This window comes from Engraulis encrasicolus, chromosome 12, assembly GCF_034702125.1.
Source record: "Engraulis encrasicolus isolate BLACKSEA-1 chromosome 12, IST_EnEncr_1.0, whole genome shotgun sequence".
Taxonomy (NCBI): Eukaryota; Metazoa; Chordata; class Actinopteri; order Clupeiformes; family Engraulidae; genus Engraulis; species Engraulis encrasicolus.
The window spans coordinates 21,931,344-21,956,045 of NC_085868.1; the positions used below are offsets into that span (position 1 = coordinate 21,931,344).

The 24,702-nt window shown below is 42.6% G+C and overlaps 1 protein-coding gene across 1 annotated transcript; it reads left to right on the top strand.

The window, feature by feature from the left end:
* tspan9b (tetraspanin 9b) lies at nt 1-24,702 on the top strand. Its single transcript, XM_063211751.1, has 8 exons — nt 1-327; nt 7,466-7,529; nt 8,590-8,781; nt 10,861-10,935; nt 17,859-17,960; nt 21,128-21,262; nt 22,147-22,230; nt 23,220-24,702. Exons 2-8 carry the CDS (start codon nt 7,467-7,469, stop codon nt 23,289-23,291), a joined length of 723 nt encoding a protein of 240 aa, XP_063067821.1. The 5' UTR covers nt 1-327; nt 7,466; the 3' UTR covers nt 23,292-24,702.

The following is a 24,702-nucleotide window of genomic DNA, read 5'->3' on the forward strand; positions in this document are numbered from 1 at the left end:
AAATCAGTTCATCTTTTCCGCTGCTCCGCTGTTTCCGTTCTCCCTTTTGAGGGCTTCGGGGGAAAACACAGGGAAAGGGGGAAGCACACAACTGATTAGGAGTAGGCTTATTTTAGAATCTTTGAGCAATATCTACGACTGAAACGGAATAAGTATTTGTTTTCTGCTGTAAACCGCGGGATACAGAAGAGATTTTTCGTTCATGAAGGCGAACGAGGCGCACACAATAAGGACATTCGCAACTTGGGAAAGGAGTTGCGCATTGGAGAACAACACCTCCTGATAAACAACATTCCGCTATAAAGTTGTGCCTCTATCTGCAGCGAGGTGGGTTTTAGTTATAACTTCCTTTTATGATGAGTAATACGCGCGATTTACCTCGTGTTCACTTGTTGATGTCCATTCATTTTAACGGATGGATTCCTGATCTTGGTGTCTATTTTAAAGAAACTACCGTCAACGTTTCAATGTCCTCCTTTCCGTATCTTTATGTTGGGATCGTCCTGTCATTTCAAGTGTTCATATCGCATGTTTTATGGACAACTCTGGTGGTAGATGGCTGCGTTCCTTTTGGATGATGTGTTTCCCAGAAACTTCCGCTAGGCTACTTCTTTACGGCGAATGCACACTGCAGACCTTTGGTGGGTCCAACGTGGAAATCATCCAACATGAGAACACAAAGACTTCTACTAAAGGCTGCGTGGTCTTAAAACATAGCTGGTTATTAAACCCTCTGTTTGCAATAGAGCGGTTACTAATACAGTAGCCTATAACTAACCGATTTGATGTCATAGTAGATGTTACGCACGTTGTTTCGCCAACATCAACAAACCGCTGAGCTCACATCCGCAAGTTAACCCCGGAGACTCGATGTTGTCTTAAAAAGTAAACAAAAAGCTGTGCTATCGTGATTGTATTTTGGGCACTCTTGACAGTGTAGTCAGGCAGAGACATTGTCCTAAAATAGCAAGTTGTTCAATCTATTTCTGTTATAATGACTCTTGATTTATTCTTGGATGCAACAGTTGTAGGATACCTCGGGGCAGATGATGGCAACACAGTTCGCCCACATTTAAATAGATCCAGTGTCTGTATTTGTATCTATTCTCACGTGTTGATTTGTTTAGTATCTATAATCGATTCACATCAGGTGACTTGCCTAGATAGGCTATAGAGTAGGCATAATTACACACGTGTAACCATGGCTTTCCTCCTGAGCAGTGCGCAACGTGTGTGTGTGTGTGTGTGTGTGTGTGTGTTTTCTTTTTTTTCTTCTTTTTTTTAGGCCTATAAATATCAAGGTTCAGAAATGATGTCATCCAATGGGTAGTTGAAGAAAAACAGTACAGCTGTTGTAGTAGGTCCCAGCAGGGTTGCCAAATTATATTGACCTGTATTCAGTTGGCCTGTGACTCTCAACACTTACTTTAAGAGCAAGGAAACAGGAGTGTAGTAGGCCTACGGTAGTTGGAAATTATGTCAGAACAAGACAAGAGCAAGGTTTGTCTTTGCAATGCTGCTCATCCATTTCAAAGTCCTCCGTGCCACTGTTGCAATGCCCAGTGTAATCTCCTGAAGGCATTGTAATATTGTAATCAAATCATATTTAAAATAGCCTACGTTAAAGAAAACATGCTGCTGTGGGGAAATCGTGTTATTTTCAGTTGTATTCATGCATAGTTAGAGTGGCAAGAAACTGACCCAAACTGTGCAATAGTGCATTGCTATTTGTTTTGAATAATGCATTGCTATTTTGTTTGGCAGATTAGACATGCATCCTCAGCATCCCTCTGTGTGTGTGTGTGTGTGTGTGTGTGTGTGTGTGTGTGTGTGTGTGTGTGCGTGTGTGCGTGTGTGCGTGGCCATGGCTGTGTAAAAAAGCGAGTTTACAAGACATTTTCTCACAGCTGTGAGGGCTTCTAATTCTGCTCGCACAGGCACATGGCATGCCCATATATGGGCATGTAGTGTACCCTGCTCTCTCTGTGTTCCCACATCAGTTACAGTAATAGAGGAGAAATAGGGCCCTGCCGTGGCCAACCGGTAGGGCACTCGTCTGCCATGCGGCCGACCCAGGTTTGATTCCCGGCCCGGGTCATTTGCCAACCCCTCCCCGTCTCTCTCCCCATTAGCTTCCAAGTCAAGTCAAGTAGGTTTTATTGTCAATTTCTTTACATGCACTGGTCATACAAAGAATTTGAAATTACATTTCTTGCTTTCCCATACAGACATAGACTAATCTAGGTAAGGACATAGACAGTATAGACATAGACAGTACTTATACATGGACTTAAGACAGTATGGACATAGACAGTGCTCATACAGAAATTTAAAGTGCAAGACTGGACAACAGAAGACTTGTAGAGGACATACATTAAGAGGTATGTCCTGTCCACCTCTCATACTGTCCTGTCAATAAAGTCGAAAAAGACACACAAAAAAAAAACGTTAAAAAAAATAGAGGAGAAATAGGCCCAGCCGTGGCCCTAATGGATGGGCACTGGACTGCTGTGCGGGCGACCCGGGTTTGATTCCCGGTCTGGGTCATTTTCCGATCCTTCCTCGTCTCTTCCTGCCATCTCACTTCCTGTCTCTCCTCCATTGTCCTATCTGCAAAATAATTGAAATCCAAAAAGTAAAAAAAAAAGAGGAGAAATACATATTCACATATACATTCACAAAAAAAAATTCTGTACGCATATACAATTCGAACTATGCATGCATGCATTTAATTATGAGTTATGGGGAAAGAGAATTGTACCCTCAGCACAGTATGAGATCACGTGAAAAATATTAATGGCCACATTTTCATGACCATTATGATAACCACTTTGGTAACAAGCTTATGCACTGTTTGGGTGTAATGATGTTATAAAAACTGAATGACACATTACGACAACAGTCATAAACATCAATAATGTGTCGTTAATGTTCCTGTTCCTGTCATTTTGAATATGAATCAACTCCCATTGTCATTGTGACACAGCACCCCACAGCATGCAAGTGCACACTGCACACAAAGAAATAGCATTTATGCCTAACACATGCAAGGTAGTAGTGCGGCGGGACAGTACCATCCTCAGGGTACCTCAGTCATGGAGGAGGATGGGGGCTCTAATCTGACGCTCTAATCACCCATGACTGCCCAATTCTACCAAATGGCCAGATACCCTAATGTAGTAGATGACATTTCTGAATGGGCAGCATAAATTATTACGTCCGCCAAGGAGGTTATGTTTTCGGTCGAGTTGGTTTGTCTGTCTGTCTGTCTGTCTGTCTGTATATATGTTTGTCTTGTCTGTCACCAGGATAACTCGGAGAGTCAATAACGGATTTATATTAAATTTGTTGAGTTGTTGGAAATGACAAAATGAACAAGTGATTAAATTTGGTGGTGATCAGGATCCAGGAACTTTTTAAAGATATGGCGAATTTTGGCATTCCAGTTTCTAATTCCACAGAAACAAAGCAGAAAGATTTGAAAAAAAATTAGGGTGGAACATAGACAAATAGGCTATTCTATCAAATGTCTTCCTTGGCAGAGGTCTGCACTGTCTGAGTGCATTTCTAGCTAAAATAAGCTGTTAGAAATGACACGCTGGACCTTTAAAGCGATACCGTACCCTTTCTGGAAATGAAGAGTTTCATTGCAAAATTACTTACAGTCTTTCTCGATTGCTTACACACAACTTTCGGAATCAGTTCTCGAATTCTCAAAACTCTACACACAAAATCTACACACAGTGGGCAAAACTCGTCACTACCTCTGAAAAATGCACGTCTTGTCTCAAAACAATGTACTCTCTTCTAAAAAGGTAATTTTGTTCTCAAATGACACACACAAGCAGTCATTTTAATACACTCTTATGTGAACCATTGAACACTAATATGCGCAAGGTAAAACTCTATACTCAACTTGACACACAGTAGAAACTTATTTTCTTCACTGTTCTACTTACTAAAGAGGGTATTTTTCTGTAGTAAAATACTGAAATATTGTTTTTAGACTCGGAGTACACAGATGTGTGGCAAAAAATATATTTTACATATTTTTCTGACATTTAAAAAAATGCACTAATTTATTGTAAAATATTGAGTAACCACATGAACCAGAAGTACCAGAACTTGTGTGGAGGCAATCGAGAAAAACTGTAAACACTCTTTTTTTACTTTGCATTTTATTATTGGAAATGACAGTTCAGGCGGTTAATTGGTTCCCAACCAAGGGTACACAATCACATTGCAGGGGGTACGTACTTGTAATGAAAAATGTAATGATAACAAATATATGGAATATTGTGACATTGGGATTGGGGAAGATATGTGCAGCATGAGTGAGGGGGTACTCGTGGTTTCACAAAAAGTCTTGGAGAGTCATGCAAGACAAAAGAGGCTGGGAAACACTGTGTTAAAGGGTTAACTTCTTACACAATTTCTGGTACTTCACACACACTTCTGAAAACACCTCACCCATTTCCCAACTCCCCTTACCAATGTCACTGAACTACAAGCACAATTCCTTCTTTACACTGAAATTTCAGTTCTACAGCACACTTGTCCCAAAACACAATTCTTAAAATTTGACACAATTTTCATGAAGAAAAGCGCTGGTATTCTCATGGAACACACTATAATTCAAAATACTAAAATCAATTGCCGTACGTGTACTTCCTCATCACATTGACAAACCCCTTTCATTCCTGTTTACAATCTGCAATCATCTCCCCGTAAGGACAAACATTGCATGTGATATTGATGAAAACACAGGTGGATGCAGTGAGAACACATTTTTTTATTTTTGATCTCCAAAATGTGTAACAAAAGAGATCCCCTTCATGTGGTTACCCAATATTGTACAGTAAATTGGTGTACAGATTTTTTTTTTCAATGTCAGAAAAATATGTAAAATATATTTTTTGCCACCTGTGTGCTCTGAGTCTAAAAACAATATTTCAGTATTTTACAACAGACAGATACCCTCTTCAGTAAGTGCAACACTGAACAAAATATGATCTACTGTGTGCCATGCTGAGTATAGTGTTTGACCATATGAACATTAGTGTTCAAATGGTACATATGAGTGTGAATTAAAATGATGCTTGTTTTTGTATTTTGAGAAGAAAATTGCCTTTTTTAGAAGAGAGTACATTGTTTTGAGACTAGGCGTTCATTTTTCAGGAAAAGTGAGTTTTTGGATTTGTGTGTAGAGTTTTGAGAATTTGAGACATGATTTTAGGAATTGTGTGTGAACAATCGAGAAAAACTGAAAGTGCCTTGATCTGAACGCTGAATCCCCCCACTGAGTGTTTCATGAAATAGACTATGTGGTGTTTTGACAGAGTGCATCTGGTAGGAATTTCACTGGTGCAGGAGCATATTTGGCCCTGTAGTGCTCCGCTTCCCTCAGTGCGATCGTGCCACTCAGGTCAAGGAAGACTGTCAGCTGCTGGAGACAGTAGCCAGGCTGTGCCCTGACGCAAAACTTTCAGCGTTGCAACTAGTCAGGTCGAGAGCAATGCAAGTACTTTATGAGTTCCCACAAATACTGGAACCCCTCCCACTTTGTGGATAAGCAAACTACCATAAGCAAACCAAGGGAGGCTGGTCAACCATGCCGTATGGGAAATGTTAATTGTTATGCTCTTGGTCAGACCAAGTCTCGAAGAGATTTGAACGTCGATGATCATCAGGCTAGAAGACAGTGCCAGCTGGCTATTATCTGTGTCTTTGTGAGAGAGAAAAAACACATCTTCACAACAAATGGGTAGGAGCTTGGAAAGAGCTGAGCAAACAAATGCTTGGGCAAGGCAAGGGTAGTATGAGCAATACAACTATGCGTTGAAATTGCTGCTGCCAGAGACAGTGCCAGCTGGCTCTTATCTGTGTCTTTGTGTATGTGTGTGTGTGTGTGTGTTTGTGTGTGCACGCATGTCTGTGGGTGTGTGTGCTTGTGTGGGAGAGATGAGGAATGTGCTGGATGTTGTAATTTGTGATGATGTACAGGCAATGTGTGTGTGGGTGTGGGTGTCTGTCTGTGCATGTGTGGCACAAGAGAGAGAGTGAGAAAGAAAGACAGCCATGGAAGATGGCGTGTAAGCCTCTCTCTCTGTGTGCACCAATAGTTTAGGCACATATGGGTACAGCAATCCCCCCAGACAGATCCCCCACTATAACACTCTAAAAACTATGGCTGCGGGATTATGGGGAATATAAATACAATATCACGATAATGATCATTTCAGTCAATATTGATATCACGATTTTTCTTTTTTTAATTTAAGAAAAAAACGTTGTGCCAAACAATTCACAATCTTCCCTACCTTCAGCATTGTGAGTGGAGGGGCCATAGAGAATCACACAGTGGTGCACAGTTTTTTAAAAAAATGAAGTAAACCATGGAAGTAAATGGAAAAAAGCCCCTGTTAAACTGGTAAGGATTGGGGGCATGGTGGCTCAATGAGATAAGACGCTGTAGCATTACGCCGGTGACTCTGGACTACAGAGGGTCAGCTGCATCAAATTCACTGTACCTACACCTGTCACCCTACACTGTCAGCCCAGACATTTTGGTGAGTATTGCCCTTTGCAATCCTGACTTACAAGGGGCAGTCACATTCTTGCAACCGATTAGTTACAAGGCGCTGCAAGAATGTGACTGTCCGGATTGTAAAGGGCAATACTCACCAAATTGTATGGGTTGATAGTGGAGGGTCAATCCAGAAAGTCAAAGTCAAAGTCAAAGGCACATCAGTGGCACAGGTGCTTAAGATAACTGAAAAGAAAATAAAGTTCCGCAGCACTGTTAAATGCTCCCAAATATTTAATGGCACAACGTTTCGGACTAACCGTCCTTCATCAGAGTGCAGAGTTGCACTCTGATGAAGGACAGTCGTGCCATTAAATATTTGGGAGCATTTAACAGTGTTGCGGACCTTTATTTTCTTTTCTTGATAGTGGAGGGTGCCAGGTGCATGTACAGTGATTTTGGTATAGCTAACTCTGTAGTCCAGAGTCACAGGGGGGACGCCTGAAGTCAGTGGTTTGCTGGCAGGCAGTGGCTTTTGAGCACGACACCGCCCGGTCCTTTCCCCCTCTCTCTCCCCAAGCATTTCCTGTCATGCTCTCTCACTGTCCTGTCATAAAGGCAAAATAAAAGCCAAAAAAACACATCTTTAATCACAACAAATGGGTAGGGTCTTGGAAAGAGCTGAACAAACAAATGCTTGGGCAAGGCAAGGGTAGTATGAGCAATACAATTGTGCACTGAAATTGGCAGGAATTATGCTTAAAGTAGGGAAATTGTTTTTGCTGGGCATAATTCAATTGTATTATTTGGAATGTGTATGTGTGTGCATACGTGTGTGTTTGTGACTGTGCGTTTGTGTGCGTGCATATGTGTGTGTATGTTTGTGTATGCGTGCGTGTGTGCGTACATTATGATTAAGTGGCATGTGTTGTGTTTCAGGATGGCACCAGGCTGCTTATGTTGTATGAAATACATGATGTTCCTCTTCAACCTCCTCTTCTGGGTGAGTAGAAGACCTACACGCAGACACACATTACTCACACAGTGGTTACACTCCTCCATTCCGAAACTGACTTCTTATTGTCCAATAGGTATTTTGGCCCATTTCAGGGGGGGGGGCATGTAGCCTATGAGTCTGCACCCGTTGCTGTGCTCACTTTCTCCACTCCTTTGCGCTTGTGTCTTACAAGACTCTTTCAAATATCGATGGGGTTAGGTCACGCATTATTTCACGCGCTTGTAAACACTTGCAACAACAATGTCAGAAAGACATGAAGGATGATACGAGTGTTTGCTTAACAAAACACGCTAAAGGGTTATGACCTAAAACAATACCTAGCACAAGGCAGACAAGGTGCGGGGACAACAGAAGCGTCACAATCACATTTGCCTACTGTCGGAATGGCGGTGTGACGGAATGGCGATTGCCCCCCCGCCCCCACACACAGTACATGTATATGCACTTACACCAGGGCTGGAATGGGGGACAAATAGGGCCCGGGCACCTTTGACTTGAAGGTGCCCCTCACAATCAGCAGCACAGAACTGATTCCTGAAAATAGGAGCGCACGAGGGTGTGGGGCTCACCGGGACATGCCCGCTACACCACTTGGCCAGTCTAGCCCTGACTTACACTTTATACTTACAGAATGAAGGATTCCTTTTTTCATGTATACAGTAATGCTGATAGTTTCAAAATACAGTCTGTCTGCCTTGGTGTCACTGTTGTTTGGCTATGGTTATGGTTATGATTAGTTATGGTCTCTCCCTCTCTCCCCCCCCTCTCTCTCTCACTCCTTTGCTTCCTCTCTCTCTCTCTCTAACGTCTGTGTCTGTCTCTATCTATCTATCTATCTATCTATCTATCTATCTATCTATCTATCTATCTATCTATCTATCTATCTATCTATCTATCTATCTATCTATCTATCTATGTACCCATTGCTCTAACATCTCTTTCTCTCTCTCTCTCTCTCTCTCTCTCACATTTCTCTCTCTCTCTCACATTTCTCTCTCTCTCTCCCCATTGCTCTCTATCTAACATCTCCCCCCCTCCTCCGTAGCTGTGTGGCTGTGGGCTGCTAGGTGTGGGCATCTGGCTGTCTGTGTCCCAGGGCAGCTTCGCCACCTTCTCCCCGTCCTTCCCCTCCCTCTCGGCGGCCAACCTCATCATCACGCTGGGCAGCGTCGTCATGCTGGCCGGCTTCCTGGGCTGCCTGGGTGCCGTCAAGGAGAACAAGGGCCTGCTCCTCAGCGTAAGCACATACAGTAGCACTGGAGGACACACGCACGTACACACGCGCGCACACACGCGCACACACTAACATACACACACACAAACACACACTCCCATACACACACCTACACACACCTACACAAACACAGGGGTGCGCACGTGCACATACACACACACACACACACACACACACACACACACACACACACACACACATACGGGTGTGTTCGTACACACACGTACACACACACACACACACACGCACACACACACACACTCTGTCTTTCTCTCTCTTTCTCTCTCTCTCTCTCTCTCTCTCTCTCTCTCTCTCTCTCTCTCTCACACACACACACACACACACACACACACAGACACACACACACACACACACACACACACACACACACTCTCTGTCTTTCTCTCTCTCTCTCTCTCTCTCTCTCTCTCTCTCTCTCTCTCTCTCTCTCTCTCTCTCTCTCTCTCTCTCTCTCTCTCTCTCTCTCTCCCTCTCTCTCACACACACACACACACACACACACACACACACATCCAAGAAAATGAATAGTGTTGAACTTTGCTCCTGAACTTCACATGCTAAATATTGCTACTGTTATCATTTGAGCTGTGTTTGTAGTACTCTGTACACTACAGATATACAATAGGACAGGAAGCTAGCACACTGATATGATTCAGACATATAATCAATTTAGCCTGGTCCTGACCATCCCATAATACTACCATTTCATTTCGTATTCATGGTCTGGAGGTTGTTTGATCTGACGCGATTGCAGGAAGTGTTTTTGAACAGACATGTCTGACGTCTATCTTTGGCAATGTTGGACCGTTTAACAGACATGTCTGACAGAACATCCTACCGTAGGATAAAATTACAATGTTGGACCGTTTGTCAGAACACCGGCCAAATCCTACCGCTCAACATCGCTCCACAGAAAACAGTTACCAGACGTAGTGCGGAGCCAAGTCTCTTGGCGGAAGTACATAGGATGTTGCGTGAGGCTATCCTAGTCATAGCTCATTCTGTGGTTGTTTTCTGTGGTGGAAAATATTACCATCGGGCCATGAATTCTTGGCAGTGACGTCTGGATGTTAGTTTTGATTAATCTGTTTCAGTATTGAAGGATTTGGTGTCAGTAGCGTGTAAAATAATATTAAAGTGAAAGAAAGTGAAAGCCCATTGGGAAACTCCAACTCCCATTGTCATTGTGACACAGCACTCCACAGCACACAAGTGAACACTGCACACTGCACACAACAAAATTGCATTTATGCCTCACCCGTGCAAGGGGGCAGCCCTCAGTGGCGCCCCATGGGGAGCAGTGCGGTGGGACGGTACCATGCTCAGGGTACCTCAGTCATGGAGGAGGATGGGGGAGAGCACTGGTTGATTACTCCCCCCACCAACCTGGCGGGTCGGGAGTCGAACCGGCAACCTCTGTGATGCAAGTCTGACGCCCTAACCGCTCACCCATGACTGCCCTGCTCACCCATGACTGCCCTTTGAAGGACTGCAGTGGTCACTTTTGAACCTAAGAATATTTCCGTGACTCCAGTACCTCTGTGATCCCCCTTGGGGTCCTCCTGACCCCCAGTTTGAGAACCTGATTACAGTGTATGCATGTATAATACATAACAGGCCTATTGTGGCTAGGAGTAAATCACAGCCTTCATGATGACACGATTCAATAGGGATTTCTTAAGGAAGTAATTTGATGATTTTCAGTGTATGCATGTACAGTAGCCTACATAATATAACAGGCCAGGGCTGTACTGGGGGAAAAATAGGGCCCGGGCACTTTTGGCTTGAATGGATAATTAGCGGTGCAGAGCTGGTGGGCCTTGGACCCTCATGGGCTCCTATTTTCAGAAATGTAAAAAAGCTATATTTTTTTTAAATCTGAAAATAGGGGCCCAAAAGGGTGCGGAACCCACCGGGAAATGCCCGCTGTGCCAGATGGCCTGTCCAGTCCTGTAACAGGCCTATTGTGGCTGTGTGTGTGTGTGTGTGTGTGTGTGTGTGTGTGTGTGTGTGTGTGTGTGTGTGTGTGTGTGTGTGTGTGTGTGTGTGTGTGTGTTTCAGTTCTTCATCGTGCTGCTGGTCATTCTGCTGGTGGAGCTGATTCTCCTAGTGCTCTTCTTTGTCTACCCTGACAAGGTACGTAATCAGTGTGTGTGTGTGTGTGTGTGTGTGTGTGTGTGTGTGTGTGTGTGTGTGTGTGTGTGTGTGTGTGTGTGTGTGTGTGTGCAGGGCCGCTGACAGCTTTGGCCAGGCCCAGGACAAAATCATGTGAAAGGGCCCCCTCTAATTACATACAATGTGATGGAGTAAAAATTTGGGGGGCCCTCTTTCCCTGGGCCGGGACAACTCTTTCCTTTGCTCTTCTCTTTAGCACATTGAATGACGATTATGTACACTGTGTGCAGAATTACGGTATTAGGCAAACATGTTTTTTGACCATTTTGTCTTTTTTATGCATATTTTTCAACAGCAATCTATATGAACATGAAAACCTATTGGATTGAAGCATTCCAGGTCATGCATATTTGTATAATAAGATCCTGGTGTGGTCGAAGGTGTCAAACACCTTATATCAAGTCTGCATAATTATTAGGCAACTTTGTTTTCTTCTGGGAAAATGGGCCACAAAACAGGTCTAACAAACTCTGAAAAGTCTATTAAAAATGTTGAAGTCCTCAAGAGGGATGTGGATGTCTTCAAATTGGCAAGACGTTGGTCACGTTAGCACAGAACTATCAAATGCACCGTTAAAAAGTCATTGGTCTCATAAGACATGTCACTGCCAAACATTGAGAAGAATTGAAGGTGAAACAAGGATAGTAACATCTATTATGCTCGGGGTCAAATTGATCCCCAGAAGAAATAAACATATTCCCAAACATACAGAAAGAGTTGTATAGGCTATTCAAAATTAGCTTGGTATCAGCAGAGATACATTGTCAATCAAAAGACCTTTTGAGAGATCTGACTTTGGTTAAATGTATGTACAGTATATCACGAAAGTGAATACACCCCTCACAGTTTTGCCGATTTTTGAGTATATCTTTTCATAGGAAAGCATTACAGAAATGTAACTTTGACACAATGATTAGTGACCTTTTAACAACATATTTAACCGCTTAAATTTCTTGTTCACTCAGAAAAAAACAAAATACAGCCATTAATGTTTGAACATGTACTCACAAAAGTGAGTACACCCCAGATTAAAATCCGGTAGAGAAGGGGCTATGTTGGCTCGAATCGTCTCGAAATGAAAAGGGATGACAAGGGAGGTCATCAGTGTGCGTTTCAACCTTTCTTTGCATTGAACTTTTACATTTTGAGTCTGCATCTGGCTTAAATAGATTGGTGTGAGATTTGAATGCAATCCTATGGAGAATATCATGATCTGCTTCAGTAGTCACAGTTCATGTTGACATGCATGTTTCTTTTAGGTGTATTTCAGATTGCCAATGTTGACAGCATTCATGCATCCCCAAACCATGTCAGTCCCACTACCATGCTTGGCTTATGAGAGGATACACCTTTTTTGTAAAACTCACTTGTTTACCACCACACATGCTTGACACCATCTAAAGCAAATTTGTTTATCTTGGTCTCTTCAGATCACACAACATGGTTCCAGTGATCCATATCCTTGGTCTGTTCATCTCTCTTGAGACCAAGATAAACAAACTTGCTTTAGATGGTGTCAAGCATGTGTGGTGGTAAACAAGTGAGTTTTACAAAAAAGGTGTATCCTCTCATAGGCCAAGCATGGTAGTGGGACTGACATGGTTTGGGGATGCATGAATGCTGTCAACATTGGCAATCTGAAATACACCTAAAAGAAACATACATGTCAACATACACTGTGACTACTGAAGCAGATCATGATATTCTCCATAGGATTGCATTCAAATCTCACACCAATCTATTTAAGCCAGATGCAGACTCAAAATGTAAAAGTTCAATGCAAAGAAAGGTTGAAACGCACACTGATGACCTCCCTTGTCATCCCTTTTCATTTCGTTTCATTTCGAGACGATTCGAGCCAACATAGCCCCTTCTCAACCGGATTTTAATCTGGGGTGTACTCACTTTTGTGAGTACATGTTCAAACATTAATGGCTGTATTTTGTTTTTTTCCTGAGTGAACAAGACATTTAAGCGGTTAAATATGTTGTTAAAAGGTCACTAATCATTGTGTCAAAGTTACATTTCTGTAATGCTTTCCTATGAAAAGATATACTCAAAAATCTGCAAAACTGTGAGGGGTGTATTCACTTTCGTGATATACTGTAAGTGTGTGCACTGTATGGTGAATATACCGGTACTGTACAGTATGTGCAATGATGTGTGTAATGTCTGTGTTTTTCTGTATTTATGTATATATGCTGGACTGGACACCTTAATTTCCCTCAGGATTAATAAATGATACTACTCTACTCCACTTTTTCCGAGGTCAATGGCACAAAGTAAAAAGTATAGTTGGGAAAGTGTACTGTTCTAAAACTTTTGATTGGTAGTGTATATTGGATTAAGTACTACTCCTTTCTCTCATTTGCCATGTTCATCTACATTGGTGTTCAAAACAGTCTCTCTTCAGGAACTGGTTTCTCTTCATTCATAGCCTTATTAGTCAGTCTCCTAAAATACAGTAACCCTAAAACTACAGAATAGCGTCTACACAGACAGAACACATGCCACTTATGATACGGTATGTTAATCCCATATACTTGGGCTGAGGTGATTTTGCGACTTATTTTATGGTATGTTGTACTTGTTCCTATGACCTTCGCCTGATGACAAACATCTGACAGGTGAGGTGGCCTCACCTGGCACGCTACATGTATGTGGATCTCATGCATTCGGTACATGTTGAGCCTAAGGGCACTTGGTGACATTCCCTCTGTGAAAAGGATTCATAGCATGGTACTGTGTTTGTTTTTGAACCATGGCTGTCTTGTCACTCCAGTGCACTGTCATCCAAGTTTTTTTCGTGATTGGAGTCACAATAGCCTATTCATCAGCCGTAGTTGTGTGCATGGTTACAAGAGGCAGCCCAAATGATCAGTTGATGCACAATGCGACTATAGATTGGGGTACCATAAGTGCTTATATAATATAATAGGATGCAGTTGGTGGATTGTGTCAACATTCTATTGCTGTGGTAGCAACCATTACCCAAAAGTTTGCCTTTAATTAGTTTTGGCCTTTGCCCACATCATTCGAATTGTTAGTGTTCAGGGCCCTAAATAGAGCAAAATGGTCTTAAAAGAAACATAGCTAAATTGCTTATTTTCATATATTTCACATTATCTAAACAGACTAGAACAAATATTTGAAAAATATGGATGTTCCATTTATGTTTTATACATCTAAAACAATGTGGGGTCAAATTGACCCCAAGGAACATGGATGTACCCAAAATGCGTACAACATTTAAGAAAAACATTTTTTGTGGAAATTTCCCTTTCGTCACATTTACCCCATTTATTTAGGAAAAGTCATCAAATATGAAGCAAAAGAAATATGTACTCAACTTATTTTTCAGACCTTAGACATTGAGTGGGGTCAAATAGACCCCAAGGATAACAGGAGGGTTAAATGTAAACAAACACCTGCCCCCATTACAATGACCAGGATCTCGGAAAAGGCTGAAAAAAATCTCAGGTACTGACAAGTCCAGGGTATTACAACTGCTTGTTGAAATTGACTGGAGTTATCCTTTAAGTCAAGTCTGGGTCAAAAATACCTAGTTACAGAGTTTTCAAAGGTATTATGGACTTGGGAAAGTGGCTCTTGACAGACAGGGTGGACGAGCCCATGGCTGGATCTTTGAGAGGAAAAAAATGCATCTTGTCTAAAGACATTTCTTGACTCCCCTGAGTGGTCTTCAGGTTTCAGCCTGCTTTACCTTGGGCATGTCTATTGCGGCTACCAGATCCAATTGTGGTTCAGCGCCGCTGTAGGCTAAGCAGGGGGAAATCAACTTACGGGCACTCAAAGATGTACGGTCCACACACTCAACTCCGTTTCTTGAGGTTTATTTTGCTCACCATATCATTCGACTCCAATAGTCTTTTAAGACCCCAATAGTCTTTCAAGCAAGGTAAAGCAATTATTCCAGAATTCACAGTTTTGAGTTGGTCCATGCGATAGGCGAGAGTGCAGTGCGGTACAAAAAAGGATAGCCTTCCCCAAGCTCACCCCACGCCAAACTGAACTAGCGCGCAGGTGCCAGGTGGGCACTAATTAAAGGGCTTCCAATTGCGCTCCACACCTATGTCCACAATAACCAGTAAACAAAAAACACAAATTAGAAGTGAACCAATAACCCATAAAGTGTACCATAATGAAAACAAAAAATAAAGAAAGTAATTATGGCTCCTACAATGTCTCTGAGTGCGGAATACAATGTTCTTGTGGACACTCATTATACTGTAGGTTTCAGTTCTGGAATAGAACAGCACTCCAGGGTAAAAGTTTTGTGGTAGTTTCATCACATCAAAATTGTTTATAATCTTTTCAGAGTTTGTTAGATCTATTTGGGGCCCATTTTCCCAGAGGAAAACAAAGTTGCCTAATAATTATGCACAATAATTATGCCCTGATATAAGCCCTATCTCACGCCTTTCGTAAAGTCTTCACGAAAAAAATAGAGTAATTTTCGTGGTGCATTCACGTTATTGCCCGCCTTTCGTAAAGTCTTCACGAAAATAATAGATTAATTTTCACGCTGCCTATTCACTTGAATTGCCCCACTGCTGCTATGGTTATCCAAACGTCTGCAGGGGCGGGGAGGGGGTGCTGACAGAACACTGCGGATACACTCGGGACTCACTAATTCGACGCCCTTTCGGTACTTACGCCTTATGTCCCCTAAACCTAAACCTAACCCTAACCTTAACCCTACTTAACCCTAAATCTAACCCTAACCCTAACCTTAACCCTAACCTTGACCCTAAACCTAACCCTAAATTGCTTGTTTGAAATGTTTGATTACCATGTGACGGTAGGCTACCGAAAGGGCATCAAACTAGTGGGTCGCTAGGCAACAGTCGGGCAATTCAAGTGAATAGGCAGCGTGAAAATTAATCTATTATTTTCGTGAAGACTTTACGAAAGGCGGGCAATACAGTCCCTCCAGGATTTTGCACTGGGATTTTGTGATTTTTGCGGTCAAAATGCCTGATTTTGTGGCGGCATTTTCTCATTTTTTGCAAAGATTTTGCGGCTTTTTCTCATTTTTTGCAAAGATTTTGCATCCCTTTCTGGGTTTTTTTGGTAACTGAAAACCACAATCAGTCTAAGCAGGCTTAAGACAAAAGAGAGAGAGATTCAGAAACACACTTCCTATATAATAGAATAATAAAATATTGTCAAAAGCTGTCAGAGCGTCTTATTAGCCAGTGCGTCCAATGTGTAAAAAAAATCATGGCCGCGACACTCATAAATCTCTGTCGATATTTTAGAACGACTTCGGGGGAAAACGGGACAGCGCGTTATGAAAAAATACCTGTGGGTATAGCCTACCACTAGGCCTAATGAAGAGCGTCGCGGGGTACAGTAGCCAGGCTGTATGCAAGCGTTACAATGTCACCTGTTGGAAGACGTCTCTCTCTCTCTCTCTCTCTCTCTCTCTCTCTCTCTCTCTCTCTCGTGCTCGTATTGCAAGCGGTTGCATATTATTTGCTTGATGCAAAGTTGTGATGGCATACACGCTCTCGTTGACATGGTTGTGTGCATGGTTGCATGGATTCGCAAGACTTTATTGCAATAACACAGTGAAAGCGTGGAAGGGCCGTTCACTTCCTATCTCGGTGTCCTTGACTGAAACAAGTTGCAAAACTCCACACTTCCGAAACCTTTGCGATCGGCACTACAGTGATTGTTATCAGAAGGCTTGTGCCTACGCATAGACATAGACCCTTAAATTACAAACATTAGCGAACATTGAAAAAAGATCAGACAACGACCGTCGGGTAGCATGCTCATGAAAGCGACAGGGGAGAGTGGAGAAGTTCCGCAAACATGTAGCCTAACCTAAGATGCTACTGTGCGACAGTACCGCCACTATTTCATGACTGCATACACTTCTTCGTCATGGATAAATGGGCAACAATACTTTTTCCACCCAGGATTGCACTGAAAAGTAGGCTACTGCTGTTAAAAAAGGTCATGAGTGTGCAGCACCGACGCCTGCGTGTATGTGTGAGGGAGGGGAGGAGAGACGCGGAGCAGCTGAGATGAGGGTCGCGACTTCCGAAATAGCAGGCAATTCTTTTTCAATGTTTCAGTGACATATTAACAAAAATGCTTCGTATTGGTTTTCGTCTCCGGTGGTATTGTAGTCACATTTTTATTTTTTTGACGAAAATATAAATCAATAAACTCCACAGAATGTTGAAATTTTGCGGGAAAAATGCGGCTTTACAGGAATTACGCGGCATCGTGAAATTATGCGGAATATCATTGAATTTGCATGAATCCACGCGATCGCTGAATCGCGAAAAACTGGAGGGACTGGCAATAACGTGAATGCACCACGAAAATTACTCTATTTTTTTCGTGAAGACTTTACGAAAGGCGTGAGATACGGTTGCTGATATAGGGTATTGGCGCCTTCGATTACACCGTCTCTTATTTTACAAATATGCATGACCTGGAATGCCTACGTAAATCCAATAGGTGTTCATGTCCTTAAAGGTTGGTGGCGGACAATATGCATAAAATGGACAATATGGTCAAAAAACTTGTTTGCCTAATAATTCTGCACACAGTGTGTGATAATGTGCTATATAAGCACAGCGATTAGGGAGTTGGTCTTTCAATCTCGGGGTTGCCGGTTCGAATCCCCCCTGACCTCTCCCTACCATCTCCAGCCATGGCTGAAGTGCCCTTGAGCAAGGCACCTAACCCCACATTGCTCCAGGGACTGTAACCAATACCCTGAAAATAATAGTTGTAAGTCGCTTTGAATAAATGAAAGCCTCAGCTAAGTGTAATGTCATGTAATTTAATATATAAGTCATTTTGATTGATTGATTGATTGCTTGATTGATTAATTGATATAGGTGAGTGATGGTGCCAAGCAGGACCTCAAAGACGGCCTGAAGCTCTACGACACACAGCACAACGATGGACTGCGCAACGCATGGAACTCCATCCAGAGAGACGTGAGTGTGCTAGGGCTTTTTTTTGCCTTTTTTGGTTTTAACAGGACAGTGGACAGAGGAGAGACAGGAAATGAATGGGGAGAGAGAGACGGGGAAGGATGGGCAAATGACCCGAGCCGGAATTGAACCGGGGTCGCCGGACGTACAGTCCCAGGAAAAAGTTTGTACACCCTTTGAAATTTCTTACATTTCTGTCAAAATTGATCATAAAACATGGTCTGATCTTCCCGGAAATCACAAGAAGTAACAACCAGAGTCTGCTTTAACTAATTCAACCCAAACATTTACAAGTTTTCATATTTTCATTGGCAATAAGATGTAAACATTCACAGGACAGCAAGGCATAAGTAAGTACACCCTTGCATTCAATAGGTTTTAACCCTAAGTTAGTCGCAATAACCTCAACCAGATGTTTCCTGTAGTTGCAGATCAGATTAACAAAACAATCTGGTTGTATCTGGTCTCCCTCTTCTTTAGAAAACTGCCTCTCGTCAGCAAGGTTTGTGGGATGTCTGGAGTGCATAGCTTTCTTGACTTCATGCCATATAATCTCAATTGTTTTTTGTCAGGGCTTTGACTGGACTATTCCAGAATGTGTATTTCATTATTATGAAGCCATTCTAAAGTCGATTTGCTTCTAAAGTATGGGTTGTTGTCACATTTCAGCACCCATCCTCTTGTGTGCTTCAACTGTGTGACAGACTACCTCACTTTTTTCTGTAAAATATCTCGATAAACTTCTGAGTTCATTGTTCCACTGATAATAGCAAACTGAAAAGGGCCCAAGGCAGCAAGGTAGCCGCATATAATGATGCTCCCGCCACCATACTCAAAGGTGGAGATGATGTTTTGGTTAAGGTGTGGTTCTCCAGTTCTCCTCCAAACATGACATTGTGTCTTTCCCTGAATAATTCAACTTTGGTTTCAACGTTGGTCTACAGAATATTTTGCAATAATTCTATGAAGCATATGAATGCTTTTTCGCAAACCTCAAAGGTGCAGCAATATTTTTTTGGACAGAAACCCCATTAATTTTAGATTGGCAGAATGAATCCCATTTTTAGCTATTCTTGGTTACATCTCCTCTTCTGAGTATGGTGGCGGGAGCATCATTATATGCGGCTACCTTGCTGCCTCGGGCCCTTGACAGTTTGCTATTATCAGTGGAACAATGAACTCAAGTTTATTGTGATATTTTACAGAAAAAACGTGAGGAAGTCTGTCACACAGTTGAAGCACACAAGAGTATGGGTCCTGAAATGTGTCAACAACCCATACTTTAGAAGCAAATCGACTTTAGAATGGCTTCATAATAATGAAATACACATTCTGAAATAGCCCAGTCAAAGCCCTGACAAAAACAATTGAGATTATATGGCATGAAGTCAAGAAAGCTATGCACTCCAGACATCCCACAAACCTTGCTGACGAGAGGCAGTTCTCTAAAGAAGAGGGAGACCAGATACAAACAGATTGTTTTGTTAATCTGATCTGCAACTACAGGACAAGTCTGGTTGATCATATTGCAACAAACTGAGGGTTAAAACCTACTTAATGCAAGGGTGTACTTACTTATGCCCTGCTCTCCTGTGAATGTTATGGCCTTATAACCAATACAAATATGATAACATGTAAATGTTTGGGTGGAATTAATTAAAGCAGACTCTGATTGTTCCTTCTTGAGATTTCCGGGAAGATCAGACCATGTTTTATGATCAATTTTGACAGAAATGTAAGAAATTTCAATGGGTGTACAAACTTTTTCCTGGGACTGTAGTAACCCAGTGCCCTACCATTAGTGAGTGTGCTTTTGTTGTAAGCATTTAGTATGTTTAGACACAACACCAGTTTGTTGTTACAAGAATGTAGGGGTGGGTATTGGCAAGGGGTTCGCGATTCGATGCGCATTACAATACACATGCCACGATGCATTCCAATACATGTATTATGGCAACTCATTGTATGGCGATTCATTGTCAGTAAACGTGTGAAAATACAGCTTACTTGCCAGTTGCTATGCAGCATTCATAAGCAGGTAAATAAATTAACTTTTTTGATCATCAGCCAAAATGGCTAATATGATTAAATATACTAGCTAAACACACACTCCCTAAATGGTTCAAAGTGGCTAGAAAGTTGGTCTTTTCTACCAGCCAAACTCAAATTTCACCAGCATTTGGCCAGTTGGCTGGTGTTCATTTAAAGCCCTGTTCATAAGTCAGTTCATCTGGTACAACAGAAATATTACCTACTCTACTGAATAAAATGAACCAATGGCACATGCCTCACACATTTTTACTTTTTTAATTATTATTACATTATCAATTTTTGGTGTCATGCATCATGTAGTTAGTACATTGTGAAAATAAGTTCCGCGATACACTGTCATGAGTCGATGCAGAATATCATGAAAACAAGTATCATAATGCATTGTCATGACGATTTTTTGCAAACCCCTACCAGAATGGCAATGACCAAGTCGTCATAACGGTCATAATGGTGAGGGTGCTGAAGAGATTCTCTAAGTGGTACAGCAAAAGTCAAGTCAAGTCAGCTTTTATTGTCACTTTCTTCATATGCACAAGTCATACAAGGAAAATGAAATGATGTTTCTTTCTCTATACCATGCCAGGACATAGACATACACAGGACTGACATTTACAGAATGACATTGAAGTGCAAGACAGGACAAGTAACAGTGATTAACTAGCAACGATAAAAGATTTTTGATTGAAGACTCTGCATTTCTAGATTGTTAATGTTACACTTTACAATGTCTGTAGGATCTGTCCAGGTCTGTTACCCTGTAAAATGTCAATTTATTTGAATTATTTGCATTTTTAACATTTTGTTTACTGTGTGTGCGTGTGCGTGTGTGTGCGTGTGTGTGTGTATGTGTGTATCTGCCTGTGTGTGTGTGTGTGTGTGTGTGTGTGTGTGTGTGTGTGTGTGTGTGTGTGTGTGTGTGTGTGTGTGTGTGTGTGTGTGTGTGTGTGTGTGTGTGTGTGTGTGTGTGTGTGTATCTGCCTGTGTGTGTGTGTGTGTGTGTGTGTGTGTGTGTGTGTGTGTGTGTGTGTGTGTGTGTGTGTGTGTGTGTGTGTGTGTGTGTGTGCGCGCGTGCGTGCGTGCGTGCGTGCGTGTGTGCGTGTGTGTGTGTATGTGTGTAGTGGCACTGCTGTGGAGTGAGCGGCTATTCCGACTGGTATGACGCCCTGAAGGAGAGGAGGGTGCCCGACCGCTGCTGTAAAAACCACTACCAGCACTGTGGACACAACGCCTCCAGTGCAAACCTATGGTCCCAGGTCAGACAGAGTGGGCTGTCTGTGTGTGTGTGTGTGTGTGTGTGTGTGTGTGTGTGTGTGTGTGTGTGTGTGTGTGTGTGTGTGTGTGTGTGTGTGTGTGTGTGTGTGTGTGTGTGTGCGTGTGTGTGTGTGTGAGAAAGAGAGAGAGAGAAAGAGAGAAAGAGAGAGAGAGAGAGAGAGAGAGAGAGAGAGAGAGAGAGAGAGAGAGAGAGAGAGAGAGAGAGAGAGAGAGAGTGTACAATGTCTGTGTGAGAGAGTACCGTGTGCTACCATACCTGTATGTAATGTTCCTTAAACTTAACATAATGTAAGTGATGTGTGTAAGTGATGTTCTTTATTTGTATTTATTTTTTACATAATTGTTCCTTGTTAGCTTTGGCAATATTGATTCAGTACATGCGGGCATGCCAGTAAAGCAAACTTGACTTTTAGAGAGAGAGAGAGAGAGAGGGACAAGGAGAGAGAGAGAGAGAGAGAGAGAGAGAGAGAGAGAGAAGGAGAGTGTGAGTGTGAGTGTGAGTGTGAGTCTGACAGTAGGGACACATAGCAGGAGAAACTAGCGAGGCGAAGAGAGGCGAAATTCAGTGTTCTATTCACCGTCATCAGGTCGTCGCGGTGACTCAAATGGAATAGAGCAGTTATGTCGTTGATTTGATTGGGCCGCCGCAGTTGAATTCGCTCCTCATTTGCATAATATTAAACTTGGTTTGATGATTTCGCTTCACTTTGCTCCTGTTCGCTTGCCTTCACCTCTCTCATAGGAATGAATGGGGAAATTTGCTTCGCTTGGCCAAATTCGCGTCAATGTGTCCCTACCGTGAGTGGTGTGTGAGTGCCTGGTAGCAATGTTTTGTCTTTATGCTGACGTCATTGTGTTTCATCAGGGCTGTTACGAGAGAGTGGAGGAATGGTTAGACGACAACAAACACCTGCTGGGAACTATTGTCATGGTCGTGTTGGTCATACAGGTATAAACACACATACACACACACACACACACACACACACACACACACACACACACACACACACACACACACACACACACACACACACACACACACACACAGACGTCAACATAGCATCATGACAAATAAGTAAAATAACATGCCTCTTTGAACCGACTATCGTGTGTGTGCTCTATGCTTTTGCAAGTTAAGGCGTGCTCCACAACACCCTGTGACAGGTTAAGTTTAGGGATGGTTTTGGTCTGGGCACAATTGTGCAACAAATTTGCCAATCCCTTGCTTATTTTGCTGTTCTTGGCAAAAGTAAAGCAGCAGAAACATTTCTTTACTGACAGGTTAGGTTTAGGGATGTTTTGGTCAGGGCACAGCAGAGCATTTTCGTGGTTAGCAACAGAAATTTGCTGTGGCAAAAGAAAACCGCTGACACGGCGGGGAAAATGTACAAACCTCGTCACGTGACAAAAGTACATGAAAGAGCTTTACCATTGTATTTGAGGAGCACAACTTAACTTCAAAAGGCGTCGCACCACCACACAGAATGCGCTAGCTTGAAATACATACGCAAAAACATGATGCCAGGCTGCACGTGTCGTTGACCAGACATGTTCATGTGTGATCATCTTAAAGGTGCACTGTGTAGAATGTGGCCAGAATGGGTACTGCAACTATGATGCTCATTGAAAATGTGCTGTCTATTACCAAATTTGATCTTTTCATGAATATTTACTAAATAATAAACCAATATTTACTAGTATAACCAAAGTACACCAAGTTTTACAGCTAAAAATGTCGGACCATGGAGATGTGTGATTGTGTGAAAAGTGCAATTTTCCCAGTCATAATGACTAGGTAGAATTTGGTGGTGTTGGTAAATATTCATTAAAAAGGTGACATTTGGGAATGGGCAGCATGAATTCTGGAAATAAACTACAAAAAATATTGCACGGAGCACCTTTAACATTTATTTCTTGTGTGTGTCCCTGTTGCAGCTGCTTGGACTGGCCTTCTCAATGACCCTCTACCAGCAGATCCACCGCGCAGGGAAGAAATACACTGCCTAGAGACACTGCAGTACTTTTATTTTTTAATTTTTTTGTCTTTTATCAGTTTATTGTTTTATGATAGGACAGTGAGAGATTTGACAGGAAACGAGTGGGAAGAGAGAGAGAGAGAGAGAGAGAGAGAGAGAGAGAGAGAGAGAGAGAGAGAGAGATGGGGAAGGTTTCGGCAAAGGACCCGGCTGGAATCGAACCCGGGTCGCCAGCGTAGTGGCCCAGTGCCTTTCCGTTAGAACCACAGTAGGGCCAGCAGTACTTTTATTATGTATAGAAATACTACATCCCCCACAATTCCACGCTGCCTTAAATGCACTGACAGTTCCAGGGTCCACCTCAATATCTCACCTCCCGTCTTCGCCTTGTGCCCTCCTCGTGCTTCGCTGTCGGCCCCTAATCCGTGGAGAATACAATAAAAGTTTCCCCGATGTCTGTCTACGCACGACAGATCTTGAGGCCCTTGTTCCCCATTCAACATCTCTATTGCAAATGAGAAAATGACTTTTGAATTGTGCTTTTGCGAGATATTGAATAAAACTGACTATCATCAATGACATCTTGCCTCACATCACGAGGCCACAAGACGAAAGGAAAGGAAAGGACGAGAGGTTAGATATTGAGATGCACTCACAATATCCTGCCATGGGGTGCATTCCAATATGCGGACTCCCTCCTCTGTCTGTGCTTGTGGCCTCGAGTTTTGCTGACGCCCCTCCTCCGTGGAGAAAACAATTACGTTTTCCCGCTGTCAGCCTAGCCATATTTAAATACAGTACAATTCTATTGTTAGTGACGTCATCACGAGGCCACAAGGAGGCAAGTGAGCAAGGGAGGACGGGAGTCCGCATATTGGGATGCACCCATGGTGTTGGCACTTGGCACTGCCATTTGGAGTGGACCTGTAATAGTGTGTGTGGACCTGTAATAGTGTGTGTGTGCGTGTGCGTGTGCGTGCGTGTGTGTGTGTGTGTGTGTGTGTGTGTGTGTGTGTGTGTGTGTAAGTGTGCGTGCGTGTGTGAGTGTGAGTGAAAGAGAGACAGAGCGAGAGAGAGACAGAGAGGGGTGTGTGTGTGTGTGTGTGTGTGTGTGTGTGTGTGTGTGTGTGTGTGTGTGTGTGTGTGTGTGTGTGTGTGTGTGTGTGTGTGAAAGAGAGACAGACAGACAGAGAAGTGTGTGTGTGTGTGTGTGTGTGTGTGTGTGTGTGTGTGTGTGTGTGTGTGTGTGTGTGTGTGTGTGTGTGTGTGTGTGTGTGCATTGCTGAAGAGGCTTCGTCCACATCATCTGAGACTCTCAGCTCTCCCTCATTACCATTGTGTGATGTTCGGACCAAAAGTGTTCCCTTAAGTATTTTGTATTCATTATCCTGTACAACTATAAAACACTATGTGCGTTGAAATACAACAAGCTGTTTATTTTA

Bases quoted from the DNA above. Each gene is read 5' to 3' on its own strand.
- tspan9b (XM_063211751.1), top strand. From the start codon at position 7,467: ATGGCACCAGGCTGCTTATGTTGTATGAAATACATGATGTTCCTCTTC. The intron at 10,936-17,858 runs GTACGTAATCAG...TAATTGATATAG, and splicing joins TCTTTGTCTACCCTGACAAG to GTGAGTGATGGTGCCAAGCA. The intron at 17,961-21,127 runs GTGAGTGTGCTA...GTATGTGTGTAG, and splicing joins GGAACTCCATCCAGAGAGAC to TGGCACTGCTGTGGAGTGAG.